At 31.8% G+C, this 26,605-nt stretch overlaps 1 protein-coding gene across 2 annotated transcripts in view; it reads left to right on the forward strand.

Moving 5' to 3' along the window:
* The window catches only part of LOC113516597 (dual oxidase maturation factor 2), a 78,656-nt gene that overhangs the window by 43,576 nt on the left and 8,475 nt on the right, over window positions 1-26,605 (forward strand). For both annotated transcript variants that reach the window (XM_052897531.1, XM_052897530.1), the window contains 3 exons: window positions 18,251-18,427; window positions 21,278-21,335; window positions 25,441-25,578. In XM_052897531.1, the coding sequence (XP_052753491.1) occupies window positions 18,263-18,427; window positions 21,278-21,335; window positions 25,441-25,578 (361 nt within the window). In that variant the 5' untranslated portion in view covers window positions 18,251-18,262. The remainder of the gene's footprint in view (window positions 1-18,250; window positions 18,428-21,277; window positions 21,336-25,440; window positions 25,579-26,605) is intronic.

Raw genomic sequence — 26,605 nt, forward strand, 5'->3', positions numbered from 1 at the left:
CCAACTGTCCGTTGTTTTTTATGCCGTGCTGTCATTTGAGAAGGTTGAGCCCAAACACTACTCAATGTAAACCTGTTACAGTGAAGTGGAATTGTTCGACGAACTAATGTCGACAAGGCACCAATTGCTTGAAAAATTACCTAGGCACTTGTAAGCGTGACCGATGATCTATTTCTGTCTGTCTACATACTACACCATTAAAAAGAATTATGATCAATGTAATTGATGAACTATACATACGGTATAACATTATTACAAATTGACAAATGGTCTAACTTGAAATCAATTCATTGTACGTAAAGTATTATTTCACACTTGACAGAATTTTAATTTTGATTATATCCATTAATCTAACAAAGGATGGCTTTCTAACCGACCATAAGCTATAGATGACAGGTAGTCTTGAATCTATAATAAAAGATAAGTACCAATCAACCAGGAAGTGTCAGAGTTCTACAAGTAATTAACAATCACACCTGTCCTATTATAAAATTTCTTGTACAGATATCTGCCAAAATGCATTATATCTCATAGAATCGTTTCAATTAAGAAAGCACCAGAAAAGTGTATTACAGAAATTGTTTCTATCGAAAATAACATTCGGGATCTCTGGAATATGCTGAACTTCTACGTCATGAAAGCCGTTTTGTGTATAATGTTTATGCATACTATGGCTGCTGCTTTGAAAACTTAATTAATATTGTTAAAATTATTGTTTGTAGTGATGGATAAGACGGGTGACCTTTGCAAACTCGCATGTAGTGATCGGATATGCACGATTATCTCCAGTGTATGAATATTAAGTCGATATGCGTATTTGTATGCGACACGTTTGACGCTACTAGAAAAAGGCGTTGCGAGTTTGCGGCAAGGGCATTTCGAAATCGTCGTCAAATCGGAAGATAAATATAAACGCGAACATCCTCTTTAAACTATAATCACCTACAAATGTCAGTCATTATTCTCATCTTATTATACATTTACGCTACATTACACGTAAAGGATATTAAATTTTGTTATGAGTTGTAACCTCGTTGTTCCAGAAATGAAGGTTCTCGTAGCGTTATGACTTACAAGTTACAATGCTTAGTACAAATGTTCTAATTGTAATTATCACATGAGTAGATATGTGTATAGAGTTTAAATGCCAACCAAACATACCTTAACAATAAGCAACATTAGGAAGTGCGTAGTTTTTGCATTATATTTCTTTTGACTCGCAAATTGGATAGAATAAAAACATATATAAGGAAAAAATATCCTCTATTTAATTCAAGACATATCACCTAAATACATAAGCCATACATACTATCATTAATTAACCTGCTTAAAAAGCAATATGTGGATTATGATGAAGAAAGGTAAAAATACCGTATAATCATTGCTAGGAGAAGCATAACATTATGGTTCTCAGGATTGGATTTTTTTATTATTATATTAGCCATATATTGTTCATTGCTAGACATAGGCCTTGCCAACAGTGGCCACGGTTGACAGGAAGGTAGGCAATGGCAGTTAGACTATGATGATGTTTTAAGAAGGACGCTGTTGTCTATCCCTCGAACATTAAACTCCTTCGTCATACCTTACGACAACCACGGTACAGAAGAAGTGACCTCTCTATACCGGGACTACACAGCAAATGTCAGGCAATATTTGATAACCTGGGTTGATTTGTTTATTTATTTAAGGAACACCAACAGCATATTGCATTATAACATATAGGTGTAACAAACATTAAATATAATACAATATTAATGCACATGCCTATTATAGGTATGCACAGCATTTACTTTGACATAGTTATACAGTGCGAGAAAATGAAGTAACAATTATAATGAATTAAATAACACTAGACTACAAATATTTTAAAAGTTGCGTTATTAGTTATAAAAATAAACATGTAACCTAAGTTGTGAGCAATATCAGAAAATACGATTATAAGTGAATTCAATTAAAAAATATTAAAAAAATATATATGTATAAAATATAATGTATATAATTAGAGTTATCTTTTATTAGATTATTGTACAAAGTGTTTCAGCAATTTATTCCTGTAGGAATTCGAACTATCATGCACTATATCAATTTCAGGTAATTTGGCATTAAATTCATTGTATGACGCACTAATTCTGGCTAGAGGTTAATGCAGTCCCAGGTTTGTTTTGCAGCGCGGTAAGCTAAATGTTCTAGTTATAGGGTGTCGAGGATAATTTAGAGGTGCCGTTAATTGGATTAAAGTTGATTCGTACACATAAAGAATGCCAAAATCATTTCTAATATTACTGCGACTTGGTAATGTTCATGATGCTTTTTATCTTATTGGCAACAATTACCACTTTCCATCAAATAGACCGTCTAATGGAAAGTGGTGACCGCCAATCCATTTCAAATATCATATTTCTCGTTTCTTTTTTTAAAGAGTTCCGTAACGCAATTTATAGTTGGAGGTTCTATCACCCCAATGTGAGATTAATTTAAGAAACATATTTTATCCTCTCAAAATGAGCTCAAATAATAGATGTTTTTACCAGAGGGAGACTTTGTACAAAAGTCGATTGCTTGGGTACCTCTGTCCCATTCGTGTTTCAACCGTAAAGCAGTTGTGTTTGCATGGCTGTGTTTCGGTTTGAAGGGTGGGATATGGCGTGAATTTACTGGATACGGAGGAATAACACCTGAGTCCTCAGAAATAGCAACGCATGGGCGAAACAGTATACTCTGTTATGTCCATGGTACTGCTCATGTCTATATTACCACTTTCCATCAGGTGGGCCGTTAGCTTGTTTGCCATTTTAAGTTGTATAAAAAAAGGTTTTAGATTTAGATAATTCTGCACATGTACTTATCGTTTCTTATACAGTATCTCAATTTAAATATCAATAAATTAATTATGAATAAAATATTCAATTACACAAATTCAGTGTGTCATAGATTATATACATCATTCGTTTATAGGTTTAAGAAAAATGAGTCTAATTACTTGGCACTTATACATAAAGAAATAGTATAATATAAAAATATTTTTATACCTAGTAGTCATTATCAGCTGTTTCGCTGGTCCTGTTAAAATTTACACTATAAGAGGCATAAGTAGATCCTGTGTATAAATTTTCACGCTTCTATTACCCATATCGGTCTAAAATAGCCGTTATTTATCAGTCAGTCTGTTATAAGATTTATATTTTTAAGCGTTAAGGCACATATGTGAACTAGAAGCAAGGTCAAGTTCCGATTACATTTGTATCGGAACTTGAACACCACGTTATGTGATTATGTAACCGGTCTGCTAAACCACACTCGGGCAGGCCTACGCCGCGCCAGTTACCTTTAAGCTCTGTGTATATATAATATATGTATATACTGGATTTTACCTGCGACTTCGTCTGCTTCACGGGATTATATTAATTTACCTAGTAGCCGTATATGTCCATCTCCTTATCATCTGACGAGTATACCAAATTCATGACAATTGATTAAGATGTTAAAGCGCCAAGGTATAATAAACAGATTAATATTTTAACATTTATATATTACTATATATCTGGCCTAGTTTCATACTGTGGATAAGATTTTCAAAAATAATATATATATAGCCTATATTACTCGCTGATAATGTATGTATTTTACAAGTGAAAAAATTTTTAGAATCTGTTTAGTATCTTTTAAGTTTATTCATTACAAACGAACAATCTAATCTGTCTTTTTTATTATATTAGTATGGACTAAGTTACTTCATACGGTTACAGTACGGTTAATCCGACTAAACGTCTTATTTATAAAAATTATCAACCCTTTATAAGCCCTCTATAATAAGGAAATAACGTATTATAAAAATCTTTATTAATAAATGCACTATAATTGGGGGAAAAGGGATTGTTAGTAATATCCTCATTGCTAGCAATATACTCTATCAGGTTGACCTCCACGCAGTTCCCCCTGGAAACCATTGTGATTATGTTTTGCTGATTTCGTCACAATGGGCTAACTGACCTGCTTTCATCCTCACCTCTTCATCTCTCACTGGTGCCCTGCCGGTGTAAAACGATAGCGCAGGCGGGGTTAGCATTCCATTTTCACCCATACAAAAAAAAATTCACTATAATTATAACTGTTCAATAGTGACGTCATATATTGATTATCTATAAACCTATCATAAACTTGTAATAGCAAAAAGTTTATTTTTAAACGTATTATAGCAAGCTAATAAGACGGAAACATAAAATAACGGTGCGGACAGTACATATGGTAATATCCTATATGCCAAATTAGGATATACATACCTATGTATCTGTCCGTGTACTAAATTTCATTCAAATATATTCAGTAGTTTTTGCATGAAAAAGTAAGTAACATTCATACATTTATTTACATACTTTCGCATTTATAAATGAGAATTATCTATATACTAACTGTTAATATATACATACATATATAATCTTAATTCAAGTAAACATAAATTCATCTACAACTACTACGACTAAGTATTGTATACACGTGGTTGACCAAATACAATGCAGGGTACCTTAACTAATTCTATTTTACATTTGTTGTCTACGTAAGCCTTATAACACAAATAAAGAAAATAATATCAAATTTAAATAGTTTTAACCAACTTCACAAAATGATGTTTTCAAATTGACTATATTTTTACAATAAGTAACTTGAAAATAACTGCTTCTTGGTTGGTTCAATGCTAATCAACATCCATAATGTGAAACAAAATTTTAAAATGTATTTCCATATATCTTATAAAAACTCTATACGTATTTAATATTTATATAAAATATACATAGTAAAATTTTAAAACTATTTATTAGTTACAAAAATCACATTATTCTTAAGTATTATCAATAAAAAAATAATTTTAAAATACTTATTAAAACTTTACAATTTTTCTAAACATTGTGTAATAATAAAATACCTATAATATAAATATTGCTACTGAAAACATTTGATTACAGTGTGCATTATAAGATTATAGTAGAGTTATAACTAACTTATGGACTAAATAGTACGAACTTATTGAGACCATTACACCGAAATTATACTATATAGCGAAGGCTAGTTACCATTACTACATAGTACCCCAGCTGTTCAATTGGTACTTCATTATTTCGAAACAAAACAAGGTAGTTAGGTACTTAAATGTTCTCGTACTTAGGTAGTTCCTTTCTAATAAAATTAATATTTGATTTCTAAGTAAGTCAATCACTTATGAGTATAATTCCAAATCAAGCAATCTGTCTTTTACATAAGTGGCAGAAAAAAATTATGGCGAACATAATACTCGGCTTGCACACATTTCGCCGAGCATATTCTTTCCGCCGTTGTAGAGAACTAGCCACTGACTCTCGATATTTCCCACCACTGAAAGATCAATCGAAATTTTAAATTGACAAAAAATCTCTATCAATCCGAATCCATCTTTTATACGTGTAGCAGCAAGAGATATACTTTCATGATGTAATTAATGTAACCAGTCAACAAAATTAGATTAATTTGGCCAAGTAATTATTAGGTGAAATGTGCGTGAAACAATTAGAAGGAATTATGTTTGTCATTATGTCATCATACTTTTGAATACAAACTGCAGACCAACAAATGACAGGTATCCGCAGAATTGGAGAAAGTTAATTGGCAGTGTGTTTCAACGTATAGTCATATTTAGAAATAGCTTGTTGCATACTCAGATTTTCCCTTCCGGTCTTGAAAGTTGAACGAGTTATTCTAAAATTACATAATATATGCACGGAAATAGTAAAAGGACTTCAATGCACTAACTACACGACTGGAACATCTACAGGATATCGGCCTACTTGTAAGATCGTATTCTCATCTCAAAGTGGATAGCTTTATAAGTTAGTTCGTGGTCAATTCGAAACCTGATAATATTTAAATAGTTATTAACTTTGAAAATTTTTTTGTAAGTGAAAATGAATAAATCAAAAACGAATGTAAAATAAGTTTTTTTTTTGTTTGTAGTCAGCATTTTTTTTTTATATTTGCTAGCCCCTAACTTACAAGAATTCAATTACCTTAAATAAAATTCACGAAGCCGATTAGACTGCGCAATAATTGTGCCAAAGATCTGGATATATATGTACACACACAAATACATACATACATCCGAAAAATATTATCTTCGCTTCTTCAACGGTCAGATAATAATTTAAAACTGTGTTCCACAAAAAGACCGACTTACAACGACAAAACCAGTTATTTTGATAAAAAAAACTAAACTACTCAACTTATCTTGATTATATTTCTATGAGGTATCAAATATAAAAAAAAAAATACAACCGAATTGAGAACCTCCTTTTTGAAATCCGTTGAAAATAAATATAATATGTTTCTTACACTCAAATATAGTTTTTTCAATTAATATCGCATCGTATATTTATGATCATCTTGATATTAAATTTATTTTAATTATTGCATGTTGAAGCAATTAATACTTATAATAATAAACTGAACAATATAATAATTAATATTCTGTTAGCACTAATTTGCATCTATATGCAGAATCATATCTAAATACCAAATACAGATATCGTTAGATTAATACCACTTAGTTTTATGACTATACTTTCCTTATGTTACGACTTATTTATGAAACTATTCTTATACCGTTAAAATAATTAAACGCTTGAATCGAACTTCCCGCAATTACAATTACTATACTTACGAACTGTTATAAATATTGTATTTTATCTGACAACTGTGACCTTCCAAAGTCAATAATCTGCAAGTAAAACCGTGACGGCATTGAAAAACTCCGACAAACCTGAACATAATGTAAAACCATTACCCTTTCGCAGTAAATGAACGGAAAATAAAGGTTTAATTTAATTCGCCCTCAACTGCAGCAGTCTAAAATTGGTATTAGTAAAATGAACTCCAGTTTATTTCTACATGTACAAAGCGATTAGCAGTTCAAAACCAATAGGTATGCTAGATTAAAGGCATAAACGTTTGCAAATAAATAGTAGAATGCATATTGATTATTTTTATGCCTACTTCAACCACCGACCACGACAAACAAAAATAAGTATCTACTTCAGAAATGCGATTAAGGTTAAAAAGATACATTATTTTGTTTCACTAAATCTCTTATGAAACCATAACAAAACAAATTGTCATAGCTGACGACAAATACCTATTCCTCACAAAAAAAAGTTTTGACATCGTCCCTAAGCGTTTTGCGTAACAAATAACTATTTACTCATCAATTAACCATCGTTATAAAGAATGTCTCGTGAAGAACAATCACTCGTTACGCTGTTGTGCTTATTGACAAGGCTACTATTAACTTTGAATAACCAATAGTCATATTTGTGACCAGCTATACTTGCAACTACATCCACGTGAAACTCCCATGATATGAATAGTCAATATGAAAATTTGATTGAAAAATAACTCTATGGCTGTACAGGGCTGTAATCAGGCCAATGTTGGTCTATGGTGCACTGGTTTGGTGGCCGAGGACAAAACTATCGACCACTGCCGCCAAACTAAAAAGCTTTCAGAGACTGGTTTGCTCCTCTGTCAGCGGCTGCATGAAAACAGCTCCTACAACAGCAATAGAGTTGGCCCTCAACATAACACCCCTAGACCTGCACATACAGCAGGAAGCGGCCTTAGCCGCTATCCGACTAATGCATCTGGATCTATGGGGTAAAAATCACTACAGTCCCCACACTGCTATTCTGAACCAGGCAATCGAATATCAACCTTTGATTGCGGCTCCGTGTGACAGGACTCATAATCATTATATATTTAACAAAAAATACCAAGTACAAATAAAAGAAGAGGAAAAGGACCAATCCGGTGTACATGAATTACGCATATACACCGATGGCTCCAAAACTGAGAACGGTTCAGGAGCTGGAGTCTTTTCCTTAGACCTTAATATAAACATGCACATACCGCTTGGCGACCACAGCTCAATTTTCCAATGCGAATGTGTTGCAATAACCGAGGCTGCTGCAGTTGTACATAAGCTAGGAATAAATGGTTATAGCATTAGATTCTTATCCGACAGCGCAGCAGTACTAAAAACATTAAGAAACAACAAGACAAACAACAAACTAATAATTGAATGCCACCATTCACTGGATAGGATATCTTCCAATAACCGTATTATCCTCCAATGGATAAGAGGGCACAGTGGATCTTATGGTAACGATGCCGCAGACGAACTAGCTAGGAAAGGCTCAGGAACGAGGGTGGTAGGCCCGTATCCACTCCTTCCTCTTCCATTCTCACAATTTCGAATGTGGATTCGTCAAAGATCCTCTGACATACAAAACCAAAGATGGATACAGGCTACTGATTGCAGACAATCAAAATTGGCCGTACCTATGTTGAATCAACGACTATCAAAACGTTTATTACATCTAGACAGAAAAAACCTCAAAACAATGATAGGGACAATAACGGGTCATTGTCCATTAAACAAACATCTATACACAATAGGAGCCACAGACAGCCCTCTATGTCGAGGCTGTTTCAACGCCGAAGAAACGGCAGCTCACGTAATCCTGGAATGTGAGGCTGTGGCCCATCAACGTTTAGAAATCCTCGGAACGGTGAGGTCGCTCCGTGAGGCCTGTGAAGAACCCAGGAAGCTTCTGCGCTTCTGGACGGAGCTAGGTTGGCTGCACTAGCCACGACTCATACGCATAATGGCCCAAATGAGAGGCTAAGTGCGGAAAATGGAGTCCCTTTCACATTCACATTCACATTCATGAAAATTTGATATTAACATTACTTTAAGATAGCCGTGTCTTCCCGGCAAGGAATAGGTCACCCCTTCCTTTCATGTATGTGACGTAAAAGGCGACTAAGGGAGCTTAATGATCGAGGAATCGGCAGAAGCGTTCCTCTTTAAACATCCCCAAAGCCTAACTGCGGTTGTCAACTCGCCTGCCAAGCAAAGAAACTACTGGCAAAACCCTCCCTTAACATACAGGTAACAACTGATATGAAGATGATGATGATTACTTCAAGAAATAGAGATTACAACATTGATAATACGTTCTAGGCTCTATTGCGAATAACCAAAGTACACATTTCAGAAAAATACCTATATTGTACACAAATAACATTAAATTGCACATATTGCTCACTTCTACAATGTTTCGAGTAATTAAGTCGGTTTTGTATTATATATTTTAACATACAGTAATTACACTTCTAATTAGTAATTTATGTAACCTCTATTGTATATACAGTAATTCAATGTTCATTTGATTAATATAATAACAAAAATAATTGATATTTAAATAACGTCATGTCATATCCGTGAGATTCGAACGTGATCTGAGAGGGATCGATCGTAAACCACTCACGGAGCCGTCGAGGCCAATTCCCTGAAACGTCTACACGTGCACCTTTATGCTTGAGCGATAAACCTAGTTCTTAGTCTACTACAAGCATACATAGTGACTGTGGACTGTAATTATTCATCCAACAAACATCTCGTACGCTCTTGAGTACAAATGATCACAAAGTTTTCAAGTATCTCTTCAATCGGACGTACTCACCTGTCGTCGACTTAAGGTAAAGTAGATACTCGTCCCTACTCCACTATTTATAATGCCCTCGGCCTCGACTTCGAACGCCCTTGACTGGTCCATGATCGTTGGAGAACATTATAATTGAAGTTTGTTTAATGTTCTTATGAAATATTTTCCTGGACTCACAAACATACCGACGCAGATTAGATTCTTGTCTTTTCCTTTTCTATTAATATGCATCGCATGTTTCAGGTCAAGTATTCCAAGGTTAATTACTTAAAAGTTTTGTAAATTAAAGAGTACTATAGTGTCATATTATCTTTTATTAATTACTTTCCCGAAATAAAACATTATTTATAGCTATAACTCACCTTTTGCAGCATTTCGAAACATTAATATATAAAAATATATCAATTGATTAAAATTTTTGAATATTTTATATTATGACATTCAATTTTAGAATATTTTAAACGTTTTCTATATTTTGTCTATATATTTATTCACTGCGTTAATGTGGAAGTTGGATAAACGGAAAAAAACAAACATACGAACACAAGTCTTTGTCGGATGCGACTGAGGTAATTAAAAGGTTAACCACTTTGAAGGTTTTAATATACCTATATAGATGCCCGGTTGGCAGATGGTAAAGAACATAGTATTAAAATATCTTCCCCTACATCTGTGTGTGTAATGACTTTGACAGGGGACAACTAGTTGGCGACCTGTACTGTGAACCTGATCTTTAGCGGAGTACAATTTCATACCTTGAGTCTACCTATGTACATATTACAATAACCATCATTTTACAATGACTATAAATTAAATTGCTGTCCTAAAATTGCTAGGTCTAAATCATATAGTATTATTATCATTACTTACCTATTTTGTATAAAAGTTATCCAGTATTATTATCTAATAGTAATGTAGACAACCGCTGAAAATTATGTAACATTATTTTTTTTATTTTTATTGAAATATGCAAATGGGTGAATAGAGTATATTATCAATTACATAACATATGGAACATCACATATATGTGTTTTTACTCGAAAATGTATTCAAAGTTTCAACAACAATGAACAATATTAATGTGAATACTAAAAAATTAAAGTTCTTACACGTTTTTGCTTAGGGGAAAGTCACAAATCTGTTTATGAATGATATATTATATGTGTAGGTAAACTCGTACTAAGTTAAATCAAATTTATTAGTATCCTTTTAAGGGATTGTTCTACCAGTTTCTAAAAAGATATTAAGAATATAAATCCAGTTATCATTATCTTTCAGGTCCTTTTCTCTTATTTGGATTTTTTAATCTATTCTGATTTTGATTCAGTTATTTCTCTAGACATACTATATTCATGTTTTACCTATATTTATTCATAATTCTTCCATACGGTCTCTTAATCTTTTTTTTTTTAATAACATAGGCAACAAAACAAGCATGCGACTCACCAGATAGTAAGTATTTACCGCCTCCCATAGGCACCTGCAACATCAGAGAAGTTGCAGATGTGTTATTGACCTTTTAAGAAGTACTCTTGAAAGTTTCAATGTTCTATTTTTGTGGATCTTTCAAGTTTCTTGTATCCAATTCACTTCCAAATTAATATTTCTTTTTCCCTTTTAGCATATTTCTCATTCCTGTTCATCATAATATGTTTACAGCAAGTTAACAATTATTGGTACTCCTTTCGGGCTTCCTTTGTTCATTTCTTACTTTGTCCAACCTCGTTTACTAACAAATTCAAGAATAATATTTCCACTAAATGCGTGGATAAATATATGTTAGGTTTACAATATTAAAATAAAAATATTTACAATATATTTTTAATAACAAACTACGAGTAATAATGAATAAATTTAATAATATAATATACATATATTAGGGCTACAACTTTGTGTATAAAATGTAATATTAAATCAACATACTATATATATATATATATATATATATATATATATATATATATATATATATATATATATATATATCTAAGATAAATAATAATAACCTAGTAACAATTTTAAAGATATTTAATTGCAAATTTGAAAGATGTATTCAATAAATAAACCACTTAGATGTCAACTGGTATTACAACCTTAACCTGGATAAAGTATTCACTTCATTTTAATATATTAATGTAAAAAAAAATATCCAATACGTCTTCAGTGTCTAACGTCTTATTTAAAAAAATATTTAAAACTTTTAATTTAAGGTCTATAAAAAATTTACTTCTTTAATAAGAGTACCTATATACCTACAAAGCAAGTCAAAAATAATCAACATCAGAATTAATGTACATATCTCATAACAACATACACACACAGAGGGACAATAAAATAAAATATAAAACACTATAAAAAGTTACACATCTATAAAAGTATTAGTTGTTATTTGAAATTGGTTTAACCGTTTCCAAACTACAAACAGTTCTTTTTTTTTATATATAATTAATAATAATTGTCGCTGTTCGCTTCGATCTGTTTATATGGATAGTTTATATATATAATCTGCACCAGTTGCAAAGCCACAGCGGGTTGCTAGCTTGCTTTACTTCAAAAGAAAGGAAGAATGTATAAAATTTTTAAATTAACATGAAACAACTAGTATACACGACCATATGGTCGTAATCGTGTTGTGTACACCTAAACCACCCACCTATCCGCGGCGCCTATGGTTGCCCTTGCTATCACCGACGGATGATCAAGGTCAGACCATCGGTGATAGTGACCGCTCGGCCTCGTGAGCTCAACGACCGCGGCGAGCTTCCTGTTCCCAACTCACCAATTTCCTGTATTCTCGTATAGTTTTACATTGTGCATTATAAAACATTCGAGTATCGTCATGTATTTATTTATCTACTAGTTTTCGCCCGTGACTTCATTCGCGTAACCGAAATATATTAAATAAAAGTAGCATAGGCATAAAAAGGAGCCTTTTCTCCATTCTAAACACTACGCATATACTAAATTTCATGACAAATTTTTAAGGCGTTAAAACACTTAGAAGTAATAAAAGAAGTCTATTGAAAACATATCTTGTTCCACAAATCTACGTTATTCCTGTCAATAAACATTATACCTATATAATATGTTATAGATGTAATCTCGTGTCTATAAGTAAATTTTTAATGAAAAACAGCAACTCCAAACGTCACAAAATTACTGGAGCAAACCATATCTATTTAAAAATTGTGAAATTCAATTCAATTCACAGTTCATTACATTCTTCAACGTTACTTAATAGAAACACACATTTGAAAAACATCTCACGAAAATCTTTAAATGTTAACGTGTGATTATCATTAAAATACGGATAGACATTTAGAACTGGCTGAACGGCATAGTCACAAACAGAATTCAATAGATGTCCTTGTGTTCGAAAACATGAAGAGACGAATCGGTACATAAAATAAAACACACACACTATGTTGTTTCCGCGACTACTATGCTAATAGACAGCCACTTAGCGTCTGACATAATAGTACAACAAGTGTCTGAAGGCATAAATTAAATACTCATAATATCTGACAAAGCTATGTTCTATGTAAAGAAAATGTTTAAATAGAATGAAAGGACTTTACATATTTCTTTAAAATGTTTTCGGTATTATCTCAAAATCTTTCTGTAAAATATTTAAGCTTTATAATTATTCGAATTTTCAATTATTAATTTATATAATAGTAGTAGCAGTAGTAACAGTCGATTTTCATATATAAAATCTACAATTCTGATTTACTACCTACCTATTAATATTAAAACGAAATAGTCAAATACAGACTTGCCATTTATGTTTTACGTTTTTATAAATTAGTGAACTGATTTTAATTATGTTCTGTCTATCTCTCTATTATCTCTGTCCATCTATGTATATTTACATGCTATATTTTCTATAAATAGAAAAACAACGAAATTTCTTAAATAATTGCAGGATTGTAGAGAAAAAAATAATAGTGACAAAGACTCCTCAATTATTATTACTTATTAGAAAAACAAAGCCTTAAACACGAAACGTTGAGTCACGCAGAACGTTAATTTTTATAGCTTATTACAATTTATAGTTATATCACAGTCTAAACAATGTTGTTGTATGTTACAAATAAAGAAACATTCTCTTATTTTAGTAATATGCAAATACATTACAATTTCTTTAAAATTAAATTGTAAAGATTTATTTGTATTTATTACACTTAAAATAATCCACTAACTACAATACATGTAATAAACAAGTTTCGATTTACTGAATACATAATTTAATAAATTAATAATGGCCTTATGCCGTATATTTATAATATACATGACATTTCGTGTATTTATAATTCAGCTCACCTACCTCATAAACTAGGAATAAAGACTTGGAGGTAGCTATGTGTAATAATGTGTAGGATTACGAATAAAAAACAGTTTATAGCCAACTGGTTAACCTCAGAAAAGGTTAGCTTTCTAGTATACAAGTACATGAATAAAAGATAAGTACTACTTACAGCCTTGCTGGTAATAAATACCTAGAGCGAATTATTCTTCCGGCTGCCCACATGCATACATCGTGTACCTACAACGAGCACCAATACACTTCCGACATGTCGATCCGCGTTTTTATGTCAAGAACAAATCGTACTAATAACTAAAGGTCAATAATTATACATTTCATTTAATAAATTACAAACACCAATCAATCAGTTACTATTTACCCGATAAAACATTGAGTCGTGTTTACTTGAGATTTATGTATGTTTCATATATTTACAATAATTACCAAATGTGACACTAATGAAGAGTTTTTGAATAAAAGTGCAAAGTGAAAAAAGTAAAAATATATAAATACAAATATATAAAATATACTTAGTAATTAAAACAAAATCAATAATAGATTTATAAATAGGAATACCTATAATAAATAGCACCTAACTCCCTAATCTTTTAAATTATTATCGCAAAATTGAGAATTATTTTTTAAATAATATTTTTTGGATTTTACTAAAATTTAACACATCGGCAGACAATATTCAGTAGAAGGCCCTTAATTTTTTTACCTTATTTTGTAAATGGAAATTATTTCTGTTAGGATTTACTTCACTTGAGATTTCATTTTTCTCCTTATGAGTGCCCATAAAATAATTTAGTTCATTAACTTAGTATATATATGTAAATATAAACATAAATTAGTGTCTTTTACAGCCATCTGATGATTTTAAAGACCGTAAAATTTCCAGTTTAAACAAATTAAAATTTACGACCGGGCGGTCTCTAATCAAGGTACTTAGATACCTAGGTGCGATACCAATTAGACAATGTATATTTATCTTTCCGGCGAATGAACACTGTTGAGCAAGCGCACAATCTCTTCAGCATCACAAGCATTAAATAATTTAATTACCAGTCGAGTGGAGTGCACCGTAAGCGCAATTCTACATCCGTTTCCCGAAGGCGACGGCGGCAGCTGCGAAATGTCGCAATCACAATACGCCTGCACTGCATTCCGGCCACGTCACCAGATCACGAGATACTGGCGATCTTTTTGCAACACCAACTAAACGTGTTTTGGGTTTCCATACAATAATGATTATCCAAATCTCAACAATTACACGTATAGTATAAATAATCCAAAGTCGTGTTTTACGTATGTATTGTATATCATGACTATAGGCCCCTGCCCTAAATCGATAACCTAATCCAGGGTGGATCCAGGGTAGTGGAATCGGGGGGAAAGGGATTGTTAGTAATGGGAATTAGCAACCCTATTACTAGCAATATACCCTATCCGTTCGACCTCCTCGTGCTTCCCCCTGGAAATCATCGTGGCAATTCATTGGTGAATTTGTCATGATGGGCTAACTGACCTACTTCATCTTCACCTATCATCCCTCACTGGTGCCCCGCCAGTGTATACCGATAGCGCAGGCAGGGTTACCATTCCATTATCATTCTTAAAAAAAAACCACTCTAATCTAAATCGATATATGCACATAGGCCCATGTGCATTGCATATAATTGAACGGATTCAAAATTCGTCGAATCATAAAATAATAAAAATAAAAATTTTCAATCTAGTGTAAATTAACATTTCCAAAAGCAAATCTTACCACAAAAATATTTTAAATATTTATCTATCTAGCTAAACAGTGTTCATCAAAATTCTGTGTATGATTAAACATTGTTAAATCGGTGTAATGAAATTTTTTTGTATGCCAAAATTTTAATACAAACTATTGTATTAAAATATTACTCTAAATACTTCCTTAATTTTAATAACACAGACATTCTTTTATTTATACATAAAGAGATGTTAAAGGCAGTGTCGTATAAGACGTCTAAACTTATACTTAGCTTCAGTCTATCACATGCTTAACTTTTTTGTAGTAAGACGGATACAATTTAAAAACTTTGGTTTACTATTAATTTTACAAGATTTTATGTTCTTCACGTGAGCTTGTTGACTTTTTATGCCAACATAAACTGAACATTATTATACTAAATGTCAATTATTAAGGCAAAACTTGAAGTCCTTAAACGAATATTACTTAGTATTATTACGGCATCATAAATCTATTACAGTAAGTATCGCAATCCGTGTCAAGTACGAGATGGTATAATTAGCATTTTAGAACAGTTAACGATGCATTCTGTGTAATTTGCACATACTTCGTATCACGGCCTGCTTGTCGTCTGAGCATGGTCTACCATCGATAATTTCTATCTATAATTACTGCTTTTTTTAGCGTCACACTTTTATTTATCTACCAATTCTTTTTAGATACATATAACTCTCAAAAACTCTAGTAAGAATCCAAGACTACATGTACGACCAACTATATACAATATTAATTCTTTCAAAGACAATCTAACAACACTTGTATACTTAGTTTTCTACTAACTTAACTATTTTTCTTCCCATTTTGTATAGAATTCATTTGTAAAACATTTTTAAAATTAATGATTGTAAAATAAATATACGGCAAAAAATATACTTCAATCGTGATAAAAATTATATGGGACTAACATAAATATATTTGAGCAAAATAATTTTTTTAATATCAATGCATAAATGATGAGGTAGTTGCGTAAAAAATACATAAAAACATACAGGCGAATTGAGATACATAGTTAATCGAAAAAAGCAATCTAAATGCAACAATAATGAATAATTGTTACTATACGATATTGTGTTCTAAGATTTATGCATATAGCATAAATCTGTATAAATAATACAATAATACCGTTCTCGTTTGACGAATCTATTCCAAATTTAATTCAATTAATTATAAAGTGTAAACTATGTTTAATTATTAATAACTATTTATAAATAATTAAAGAAGGTCTCGTGTAATATATTTGCTCGTGTAATATATGTCTAATTTCCCGATATTTTGAAGTAATATATATTTTTATAAAATTTCTAAACTTTATCATTTACTGTATAGTATTTAACTTTTAACTTATAGCTTCTTAAGCTTCTTTTATGGGCACATAATATTGTTCGTATACTTGAGATCAATCTTTTAATACAAGCCTTAGTGTAAATCAGAAATCCGCTTGTCTTAATTCAATAATACATATTTGCTTTTGATATTATTATAAGATAAGAATAACTTTATTTCCTTAAACAATATTAGCCTATGGTACATAATAGCTATGACCCCATACTAGGCAAAGCCTATCTCGTGGAAGTCAAAACAAGAAAATTAACAGTTACGGTGCGGCGAACAGGGTTAATTTAAATATATAACGTTAAGTTAATTTAAATACAAAATGAGTTATTATAAGTAAATAGTTACGTAATATTTCCGTTGTTAGCTACACTATGACTAAACCTGATTTGTCTATTTGAGTATCGACTCATTTGATCGAGCAAAGACCTGTCATATTTTTTCGCACATATCTTGGGTTCACGGCCATCATTTGACCAGCGTGCTTAGTAATTATACCTGAAGGCAATGACTGTAGCAGAAACTTGATTATAATGATGGAAAGCAGTATAATGTCCTAATTAATTTTTAAAATAAGTTACTTTAACTCCGATGAAATAAAGCTTTCATTAAGTGGAATTTAATACATTAATTTTCTATACACTTTTTGTAAAACAAAGCACCAGCATGTAACGTCAGTAAATAAACTGCTCATGGCCATGTTTAGTCAATTAGCCGAGCCTGTATGCTCAGAATCATGTAAATGCTAGATAGACAAAATTTTCCGTCAATTTTGTCATTAATTCTCGATTGAATCAAGGTAAATGTCTAAAGTTCAAACGGCCAATATAATTAAATAAGTAGTTATAAAGACTTTATACATCTTTATTAATATTATTAATTTAAAAGTGTATTTGTTTGATTGTTTGTTATCTCTCTATCATTTTATGAAATTTAGCATATATCAATATTTGAGATGGAGAAGAACATAGGCTATTTTTTTGTCCCGAATAAACAATATGTCACGCGTCACATGGACGAAGTCGTGGGTAAAAACTATTAGGAAATAAAAGAAAATGCATTATATCTTTGAAATGGCTTAAAAAACTTTTTAATTCATTTGGTATTTATTATTCGTATATATATTAGGAGATCTATCAATTTTGATTACTTTCCTTAATCCAAGGATTTTAATATCATGTAGTAACTAAACTACCAAATATTGTTAAATTAATTATACTTTTTGAAAAATCATATCAAATTTAATAATTATGTAAACAAAATTAGCAAAAAAAATTAATATGATTAATTTCTTTCCAGGCTGGGTGAGCGATGAAGGGGTGGTTCGACGCGTTCCGCGAGGAAGGCGGGCCGACCCTATACGCTTACCACAACCGCACAGCTGTCGCAGCAGACGTGCCGGCGCTAGCGCTCCTGCTCGCCGCGCTCACGCTTTATCTTGCCTTCCTCGCCATCTTCCCCGGCATCAGGAAAGAGGTAACGGGTATAATAGGCAAAATCTTTATAATGCCTGCGCCAATAACATTTTATCCTATTAATATACCACAACAGTCAGTGTTCTGTAAAACTGTGTTACTAACAATAATCATGAAATCAGGGTAAAATATTTATTCAATTACTTTCTTAACTAAAGATTTGATCAAGTTTCGAATGTAAATTAGGGGATAAAATTTATAAAGAAAATAGTTTTTTTAAAACTGATAATATAATCTAAAATCGGTCTAAAAAATATAATTATTATGTACTTACCATACATACAAATTTCTATCCTCACAACAAAAAATAAATTTTGTACAAAGGTAGATGTGCCTTATTGTAACTTAATACATAAGTAGAATACTTATGTATTAAGTTAGAATAAGGCACATCTACCCTTAGAGAGAGTAAGAAATAGTGTGATTAGAGAGAAGTGTGGACTAAAAGACGATGTAGTGACAAAAATCGAAAAAGGAATGTTGCGTTGGTTTGACCATTTGGAGAGGATGGATGAAAGAAGAATTACGAAAGAGATTTATCGAGCAAGAATGAATGGAGATGTCAGTAGGGGCCGCCCTAGACGGACGTATGTCGACCAAATAGGCGACGTGCTGAAGAAGGGCCAAATTAAAAGTACCCGTAACCGACGAGCGTATATGAAAAGATTGATGAATGTGGAAGTAACGAAAGAGGTTTGTTTGAATCGAAGCATTTGGCGTTCCATTGTTTCTGCCTACCCTAATGGAAGACAAGCGTAACAGATATGTATGTATGTAGAATACTTTATATCCTAATTAACGCGGGAAAAGCTACGGGATACAGCTAGACCTTAATAAAAGTTACCAAATACAGAGAACTAATAACAATAATCGGTTATTCAATGTTACATTAACACACCAATTGTCTGATCCTCAAATGAAGATAAATCCATCACACAATGAGAAACCGAACGAACTATACGAGTACGTTCGGTATCTCGTTGGTATAGCGGATTAACACACTGTTTTATTGTTTAATACCTGTAGGTTCGTATTTCGCATAATACATACATTTTATTTGTATTAATTTTAAATGTATAATATGCATAAATTAATAAAAAAAATATTTATACAAGTTTATCAGTTCATAACATATACAGATTATGAACATACGCTTAGTATGAGATAGTTTAGTTTAAGATTTGTTCATTTTGACTACAGTGTATCTCAAAGTGAAATACACGTGTCGCTTGGGATACACCAGTTAAACATAGGACATGTCATCATCGACAAAATTTACATAATGGCCGCAACTTAGTTGATTAGTATCGATAACAAGCATGACAAACTGATGGAATTGTCTACAGATCAAACTCATGAAGTTGATTTTAAAAAGATGTTTTTTCTCGATGTTTGTGTAGCAAGACAAAACGAATATCCGAAACTTTCACGTAAAGTGATGAAATTCCTTTTGCCTTTCCTGACAATTTACTTATGTAAGAATGTACCTAACCAAGACGAAATATAGGAACTGACTAAGTGCTGAATCTGATTTAAAATTGAGCAAAATTTATCCAACAATTGATATCATTTGCATTAAAAAAAGCACACCCATTGCATTAAATTGACTAAATAATAGAAATAACATTTATCTATTCCTATTTTGTACTTATTTTTTAATTAAATACTAATACCGTAAATACCTTATTTGTTCTACCGATAATCAGAAAGAGGTTCGCTGTATTCTAGAAAGCCGAACAGGTGTTTGTGGAGCCATAAGATTGAAATATATCCATCAGAGCTATTATTTATTTAATTTATGATGGGAAAAGAATCGTAACCCGGTCAGTAGTAAAAAATTATATCTTTATATGATGTATAGGAAAAATTATAAAACAAATTCAATTAAATAATTAATTCTAGTAACTTACTTGGTTTTGGAAATTTACATTTGTACGGATGAGGTTATTATTGTGATCTACGTTTAATTTTCTCTATTAGCTTTTATACGATATACCTACCTATCTATAACAATAGAATTCCATGAATCGAATGTTGGTAAATGTTCAATGTTATCATAAGCACAAATCGCTCCAGTGACCCATGACTCTCAATCGAGCAAACAATTTGCATAACTTTGCTCTAATACCTCCTACATACGAAGAAGATTATGAAAAATACATAAACGTTTTTATACTCACGTCTTTCTATGTATGTCACGGTTAATATGTATTTAAAAATTAATTTTTAAGAATAAGTAAAAAACTACTGTAACATTGTAGTTGTTAATTACTGTGCGTTTCAACCGTAAAGCAGTTGTGTGTGCATTGCTGTGTTTCGGTTTGAAGGGTAGGATATGGCGTGAATTTATAGGGTACAGAGGAATAACAGCTGAGTCCTCAGGAATGGCAACGCATGGGGGGTATCATGGGCGAAACAGTATACTCTGTTATGTCCATGGCACTGCTCATGTTTTTTTTTTTTTTTTATACCACTGAGGTGGCAAACAAGCATACGGCCCACCTGATGGTAAGCGGTTACCGTAGCCTATGAACGCCTGCAATACCAGAGGTATTACGCGCGCGTTGCCGACCCTGAAGAAACCTCTTTACCCCCTTTTGAAGAACCCCATGCTGTAGTCTCTCGGGAAAACCTCGGCAGGGAGCTCATTCCATAACCTGAGTGTTCGTGGGAGAAAGCATCTCTATAGCATGTCTATAGGCGACGATTACCACTTTCCATCAGGTGGGCCGTCAGCTTGTTTGCCATTCTAAGTTATATAAAAAAAACTACTACATCTAAATATTGGTATCGTAAAATAAACCAAATTATTTTCAGATCATTAAATGTAAATAATATAATTTTGTTACAGAGGTTCACCACATTCACAATAGTCACACTTAGTCTCTTCGTGGGCACAGTCATATTGGGTGAGCATAATTTTTTATTTATTCCATTCATAAATATTCTTAACACTTAATTTATAAAATATTAACATACGGATTTACTATTCTCATACCAATAGTTAAATTACATTAATATGAAATGTCATACTGCGTAGACCATAATTTTTTATCTTATAAACTCTAATATATTTATAAATCTTATAATATATTCATGAGTACAAGGTAAAAATTAAAACTGATGTCACGATTAAATTTTTCCTAAGATATGCAAGATATAATTCTTTATGGATATTAAAAGCATTTTAATGACTTTATTAATAAGTAATAGATTGATCTATATAATCGTAATACGGTCCTATAATTATTATTACCTTCATGTAACAATCCGATATAACTAATCTAAATAACATACAAATAATTACTAGAGGCATTTTTCATCATCATCACCATAACAGCCCATTAGAGTTGATAGACAAATCCCACTAATAGACAAAGCTTGCATTCACACTAGACACGCAATAAGCATATCTCGCATTATACAAAAGTTCAAATTTATTAAAACTAATATTGTATACGTTATAGCACTCCTACAATTAAAAATAATTTAATAAAAACCTATTTACTAATCACAAAAACGATTTGTTTAGACTACACATTGCGCCAAAGATTCAGACATAACGTACATACACCCAGTCCTAATAGATCTCGATGATCGCAGTGCTACAGAAGAACATTACCCTCCTTTTTGTAGCTGACGGATAATTATTCACAGTTTTGTGTGAATGCAAACGACCATTTCAAAAACAGCATAACAACAAATTTATAATATAAAAAGAACATTTCGGGTCAACACGCTGCAATCCGATTACCGTTATAGCTAATGATCATGAAAATATTATTTTATATCATTTAGTGCAATTCAAGAGATATTAATATTTTATCATATAGAAAAAAACTTTGTAAAAAGTTGTCTGTGTAAAGTACCTAAGCATATCACTAGTATTTCTGTTACATCTGTTACACAACTGCATAATTCTGTTTCTGTTTGAAGGGTAGTAGTGAAAATACATGGTACATACAAAAACATAACACTATAGAAGGTAGAAGTAAGAGGAACTATCTCATAAAGAGTAACAAAAATGTCCAGTTGTAAGCTGTAAATATAAATAACAATTCCAAATTCCGCCAGAACGGCGCTCGAATAGCGAGAGGGTATTACATGAATTTAGCCGTTATTGACTGAGTGAAGTGCGCTGAGGCGTTGAATTAGAAAATTTAAATCTTTATTTTAGAGGTGGGTAACATGTAGAAATATCTATATATTGTAGATACAATATCTATCTATATATTGGCCCAATATCGAATATATTAAATATCGATTATCCAAGATATCGAAATAAAAACCCGATCAAAATGGATATAGATAACTAACCGGTATGGATGATGACATTTTTTATAGAAGAACTCAATATATAGTTATCGAAGCTATGCCAACACTACCCATGCTTACTTTATTTACTATTTAATGCATAATCTAAAGTTTGACAAAAATATTTAACATAACATTAATCATATTATATTATTCTGTGTTAGGTTTTTGTTTTAAATTTTTTTCCTACAATACCACCCGCCTGTTATTGTTGCACCACTCTAATTTAACACCTTTTGAAGGACACTTTTTCATATATAGAGATGATTATCGTTACCTCTACCCTTCATGTATAATACTTTATTCTTCAAGAATGGAAACAGATAAGAATACGTGCTATACACACCACCATGGTGGCCACTTTTGTCGTGTTGTATATAAAGTAAGTACCTACGTACATTATTATAGTTATTTTGAACGATGAAATTATAATCATTATATTTTTCTCAGAATGATATACTATTATGTTTATTATATTATATTAGATATACGTAAAAATTGTAATATTTCAATATTTTATATCTACTCATTATCATATATTATATTACATACTCCCACGTTGAATTAAGGCCAAATATTTTAATAATTCATTTCATCAATTGGCTTTTAAATTTTTTTACCCGACTGCTTAGGAAACAAGTGTAATGATTTTGTCTATGTAACATATTACCTGTATATTTGTGTTCAGAACTTTGGCGTTACATGAAGCTTAAAGGCCCTGATAGGTAGACAGGCTTTACTAGGTGGTCTGTAGCTGGTGACCTGGCAGCGTATACCGATATCGCAGATGAACTACCAATCCGTTTTTATGCATTAAAAACCGCTTAAAAATTATTATAAGTAACCAAATAAGACTATTATATTTCAGGCCCAAAAATATCGATCAAACTACTTTCAATCTGAAAAGAAATAGACCTAATATGACCTAATAATAATATTTAACGACCTGCTAACAATTTGTTCTGTATTTTTATTTGTATTCATTATTCATAACTTACAATATTGCGCTTAACGGACCTTGTAAACCAGATTGATGATTGTATAGATATTTTTATTACATTACCATACAAATAACATCACGACTTAAAGTAGGTGTACGTATCTTAATGATTTCTCACTTATAAACGCCATATTAACGTTCACTGCTTCTCTCATTCGGCCTCTTCATAATCCAGTCTTGGATAATTAAATACCTATTATTAACTTAAACACATCTTTTGATACTGCTAATGTTCATCATTTATCTTCATCTTGTCTACTACCAACTGTAATAAATCATGGACACAAACCTAATAGTTTTGCAATTATTTCTTTAAGAGAATGTTTTAATACATCTAACTGCGTAACTATTTCCATTGCTTTTGTCTATTTAAGAAATAATCCTAATTAACACGATAATATAAATATTCATACACATTTTTATCCACAATGCAACAAATTAGTAATTAGATGACCGTTAAGCATTTGTAGAAACTTGTTAATTTTTTTGTAATGAGAATTGTGCATTGTCTTCGGGTGACCGCCCAAGTAGAGAAACCAACAGCTTGCATTTTGCCATTGACCGCGATATTTCGTGTGTCAAATGATCTCAAATACAATCTTGTTCTGCATATCGTCCAATTCGAAAGTATAACATCGTATCTCAACTGATTACATTTATTAATAATTTTAAAATTTAAATAAAAAAAAAAACTTTATCAGTAACTGACTAACATACAGTTAAAACCACTGAAGTTTGAAACTTTCGAATTATAAATCCTTTTTTATGCACTAAGAAAATATTTCCAGGAATTCCCATCAGAAATGAGAGTAATTAAAAATCGTATGGATGTAGATAGCACAGGTGGTGACTACTAATTTCATATACTTATGGTTTGCCTAGAGTCCAGAACAATATTGAACTTTTTATGCAAAATATATTCAAAGAAAAGTACAAAAAAATATCTATGGAAAAATAAAGTTATAAATGTCTCTCTTTCTAAACAAAAATAGGTGCATAATATATGCTTAGCGAACGATCTGTGAATCAGCTATCAGTAGCGTGGGCTATTTGCATGCAAAACAGATCAAGGTTCTTAAGAATGAATAATAAATTAATAAGAATAGCGGAGTTCCATATGTTTCTAAATTATAACATAAATTCCATTCTATTATTGCAGTTTATGACAAGATGGTGATGGTGCACGATTATATTATTATATTAGATGACCAGTTCCGTGACTTCACATTTTAATGTAACACTAGGTATAACGGCGTTATGTTGTTGGCAACCCAACACAACTATATTCATATTTTAAGTAATGGCAATGTCGCTGTCTCATCGGAAATCCCAAGTCTTTAAATTAAGAGGCACCTCAGGTAGAGATGTGCTACACATGTTATGATTTTTCTAACACTGGCAAACCATTGCGATTTATTATTATAACTGAATCTACCTGTAAAAATATAATATATAACAGTAAAATCTTTATTTAAGAATCATCAGTTACCTGGGACCCGCTGAAGCCCCCAATTAATACAACAGTCATTTCATTTTTCATTCGCTCTCAAATCGTTAGCTTGTATGACACCGAGTGATGTTGACACAGTAACATTTCCAAGAAGATCTACTTACTGTATAAATCAAGATAACACATGTTAAAGCATTCGCGTTACTTTCTTAGAACGGTGATATATTTTGTAGTTGTCATTATGTTGCAGTGTGCAAGCACGGATCATCGTGGCACGTAACTGGCTCGCGAATTTCCCGTGCCGCTTACCGTGCCTTCTCCGCTGAAAGACTTGACTGTTGGCTCGCCGTGCATGTGGGTCTTGGACATGTCAATGTAACCCTCACTGGTATGTTATTTAATAAAAATTTCTATATACTTATTATAAATATAAAATATATTTTAATATTGTTACCTCATTATGGTCATTATTGTCGAAGTTTAATATTTGATATCCAGATCAAACAATATATTCCCATGGGTCATAGGCGTATTTAAAGGGTAGACAGGTGGGCCATGGCTACCCCAGAATCGTCTATTGCCCACATCAGAATGCGAGCGAATATTCGCAGACATGTCTGAAAGTACATATGCAATTTTTAAGGGGCTACACCCCTGGGTTAATTACAATAACAGTACACAAGCGAAACGACGGGTAACAAATAGTATAAATACCATAAATATATTATATAAATGGATCACCCTATTGATAAATCTTGTCTCGTCTAACTACTAACCAAACCTAATATTCTATTCTAAACTAAAATAAGATTTATTCTTTTATTTCCTAACACTGCTATGTGCACTGTTAGACACAGCTCTTAAACTTTGCCAAAAGTCATTACTATCTTTTTTGAGATCCTTTTATGTAATAATGATTTTCTTTGTAACTCTATTAGTCTCTCAGCCAAATTGCTGTGAATCCCAGGGCCTTGTTGACTGAACAAAATTTATTATTTTTGTTATAGAAATATATCCTCTAAAAAGACACGAACAATGTATTATTTAAAATTTTAAACCAATTTTAATATTTTCCCCATTAATTACAAAATGATTTTTGAATAAGCAAACAAACATTAGCAGGTTCGCTTTAAATAAATCACTGTATCTTTTTCTAAAAGAATAAGGAATTTTCACCCTTTTCCGTTCATTCATTAATGTTTTTCTCATGAGCGATATATGGAGATATGTAAGTAAGTATTCGTATCCAGCCCACAGAATTAATACGTCCTTGCCAAAGAGGGCAACACCAAAAACATCGTGTATAGAATTGTGTTAAGTTAAAATGTTGCAATAATAATGGTAATACTGCTAAAAATATGCAAAAGCACTGCTTCGTACTGGATTCTAATTTGTTAGTCTATACAAATACACAA

This window comes from Galleria mellonella, unplaced genomic scaffold (assembly GCF_026898425.1).
Source record: "Galleria mellonella isolate WM207_F2 unplaced genomic scaffold, CSIRO_AGI_GalMel_v1 utg36, whole genome shotgun sequence".
Lineage (NCBI taxonomy): Eukaryota > Metazoa > Arthropoda > Insecta > Lepidoptera > Pyralidae > Galleria > Galleria mellonella.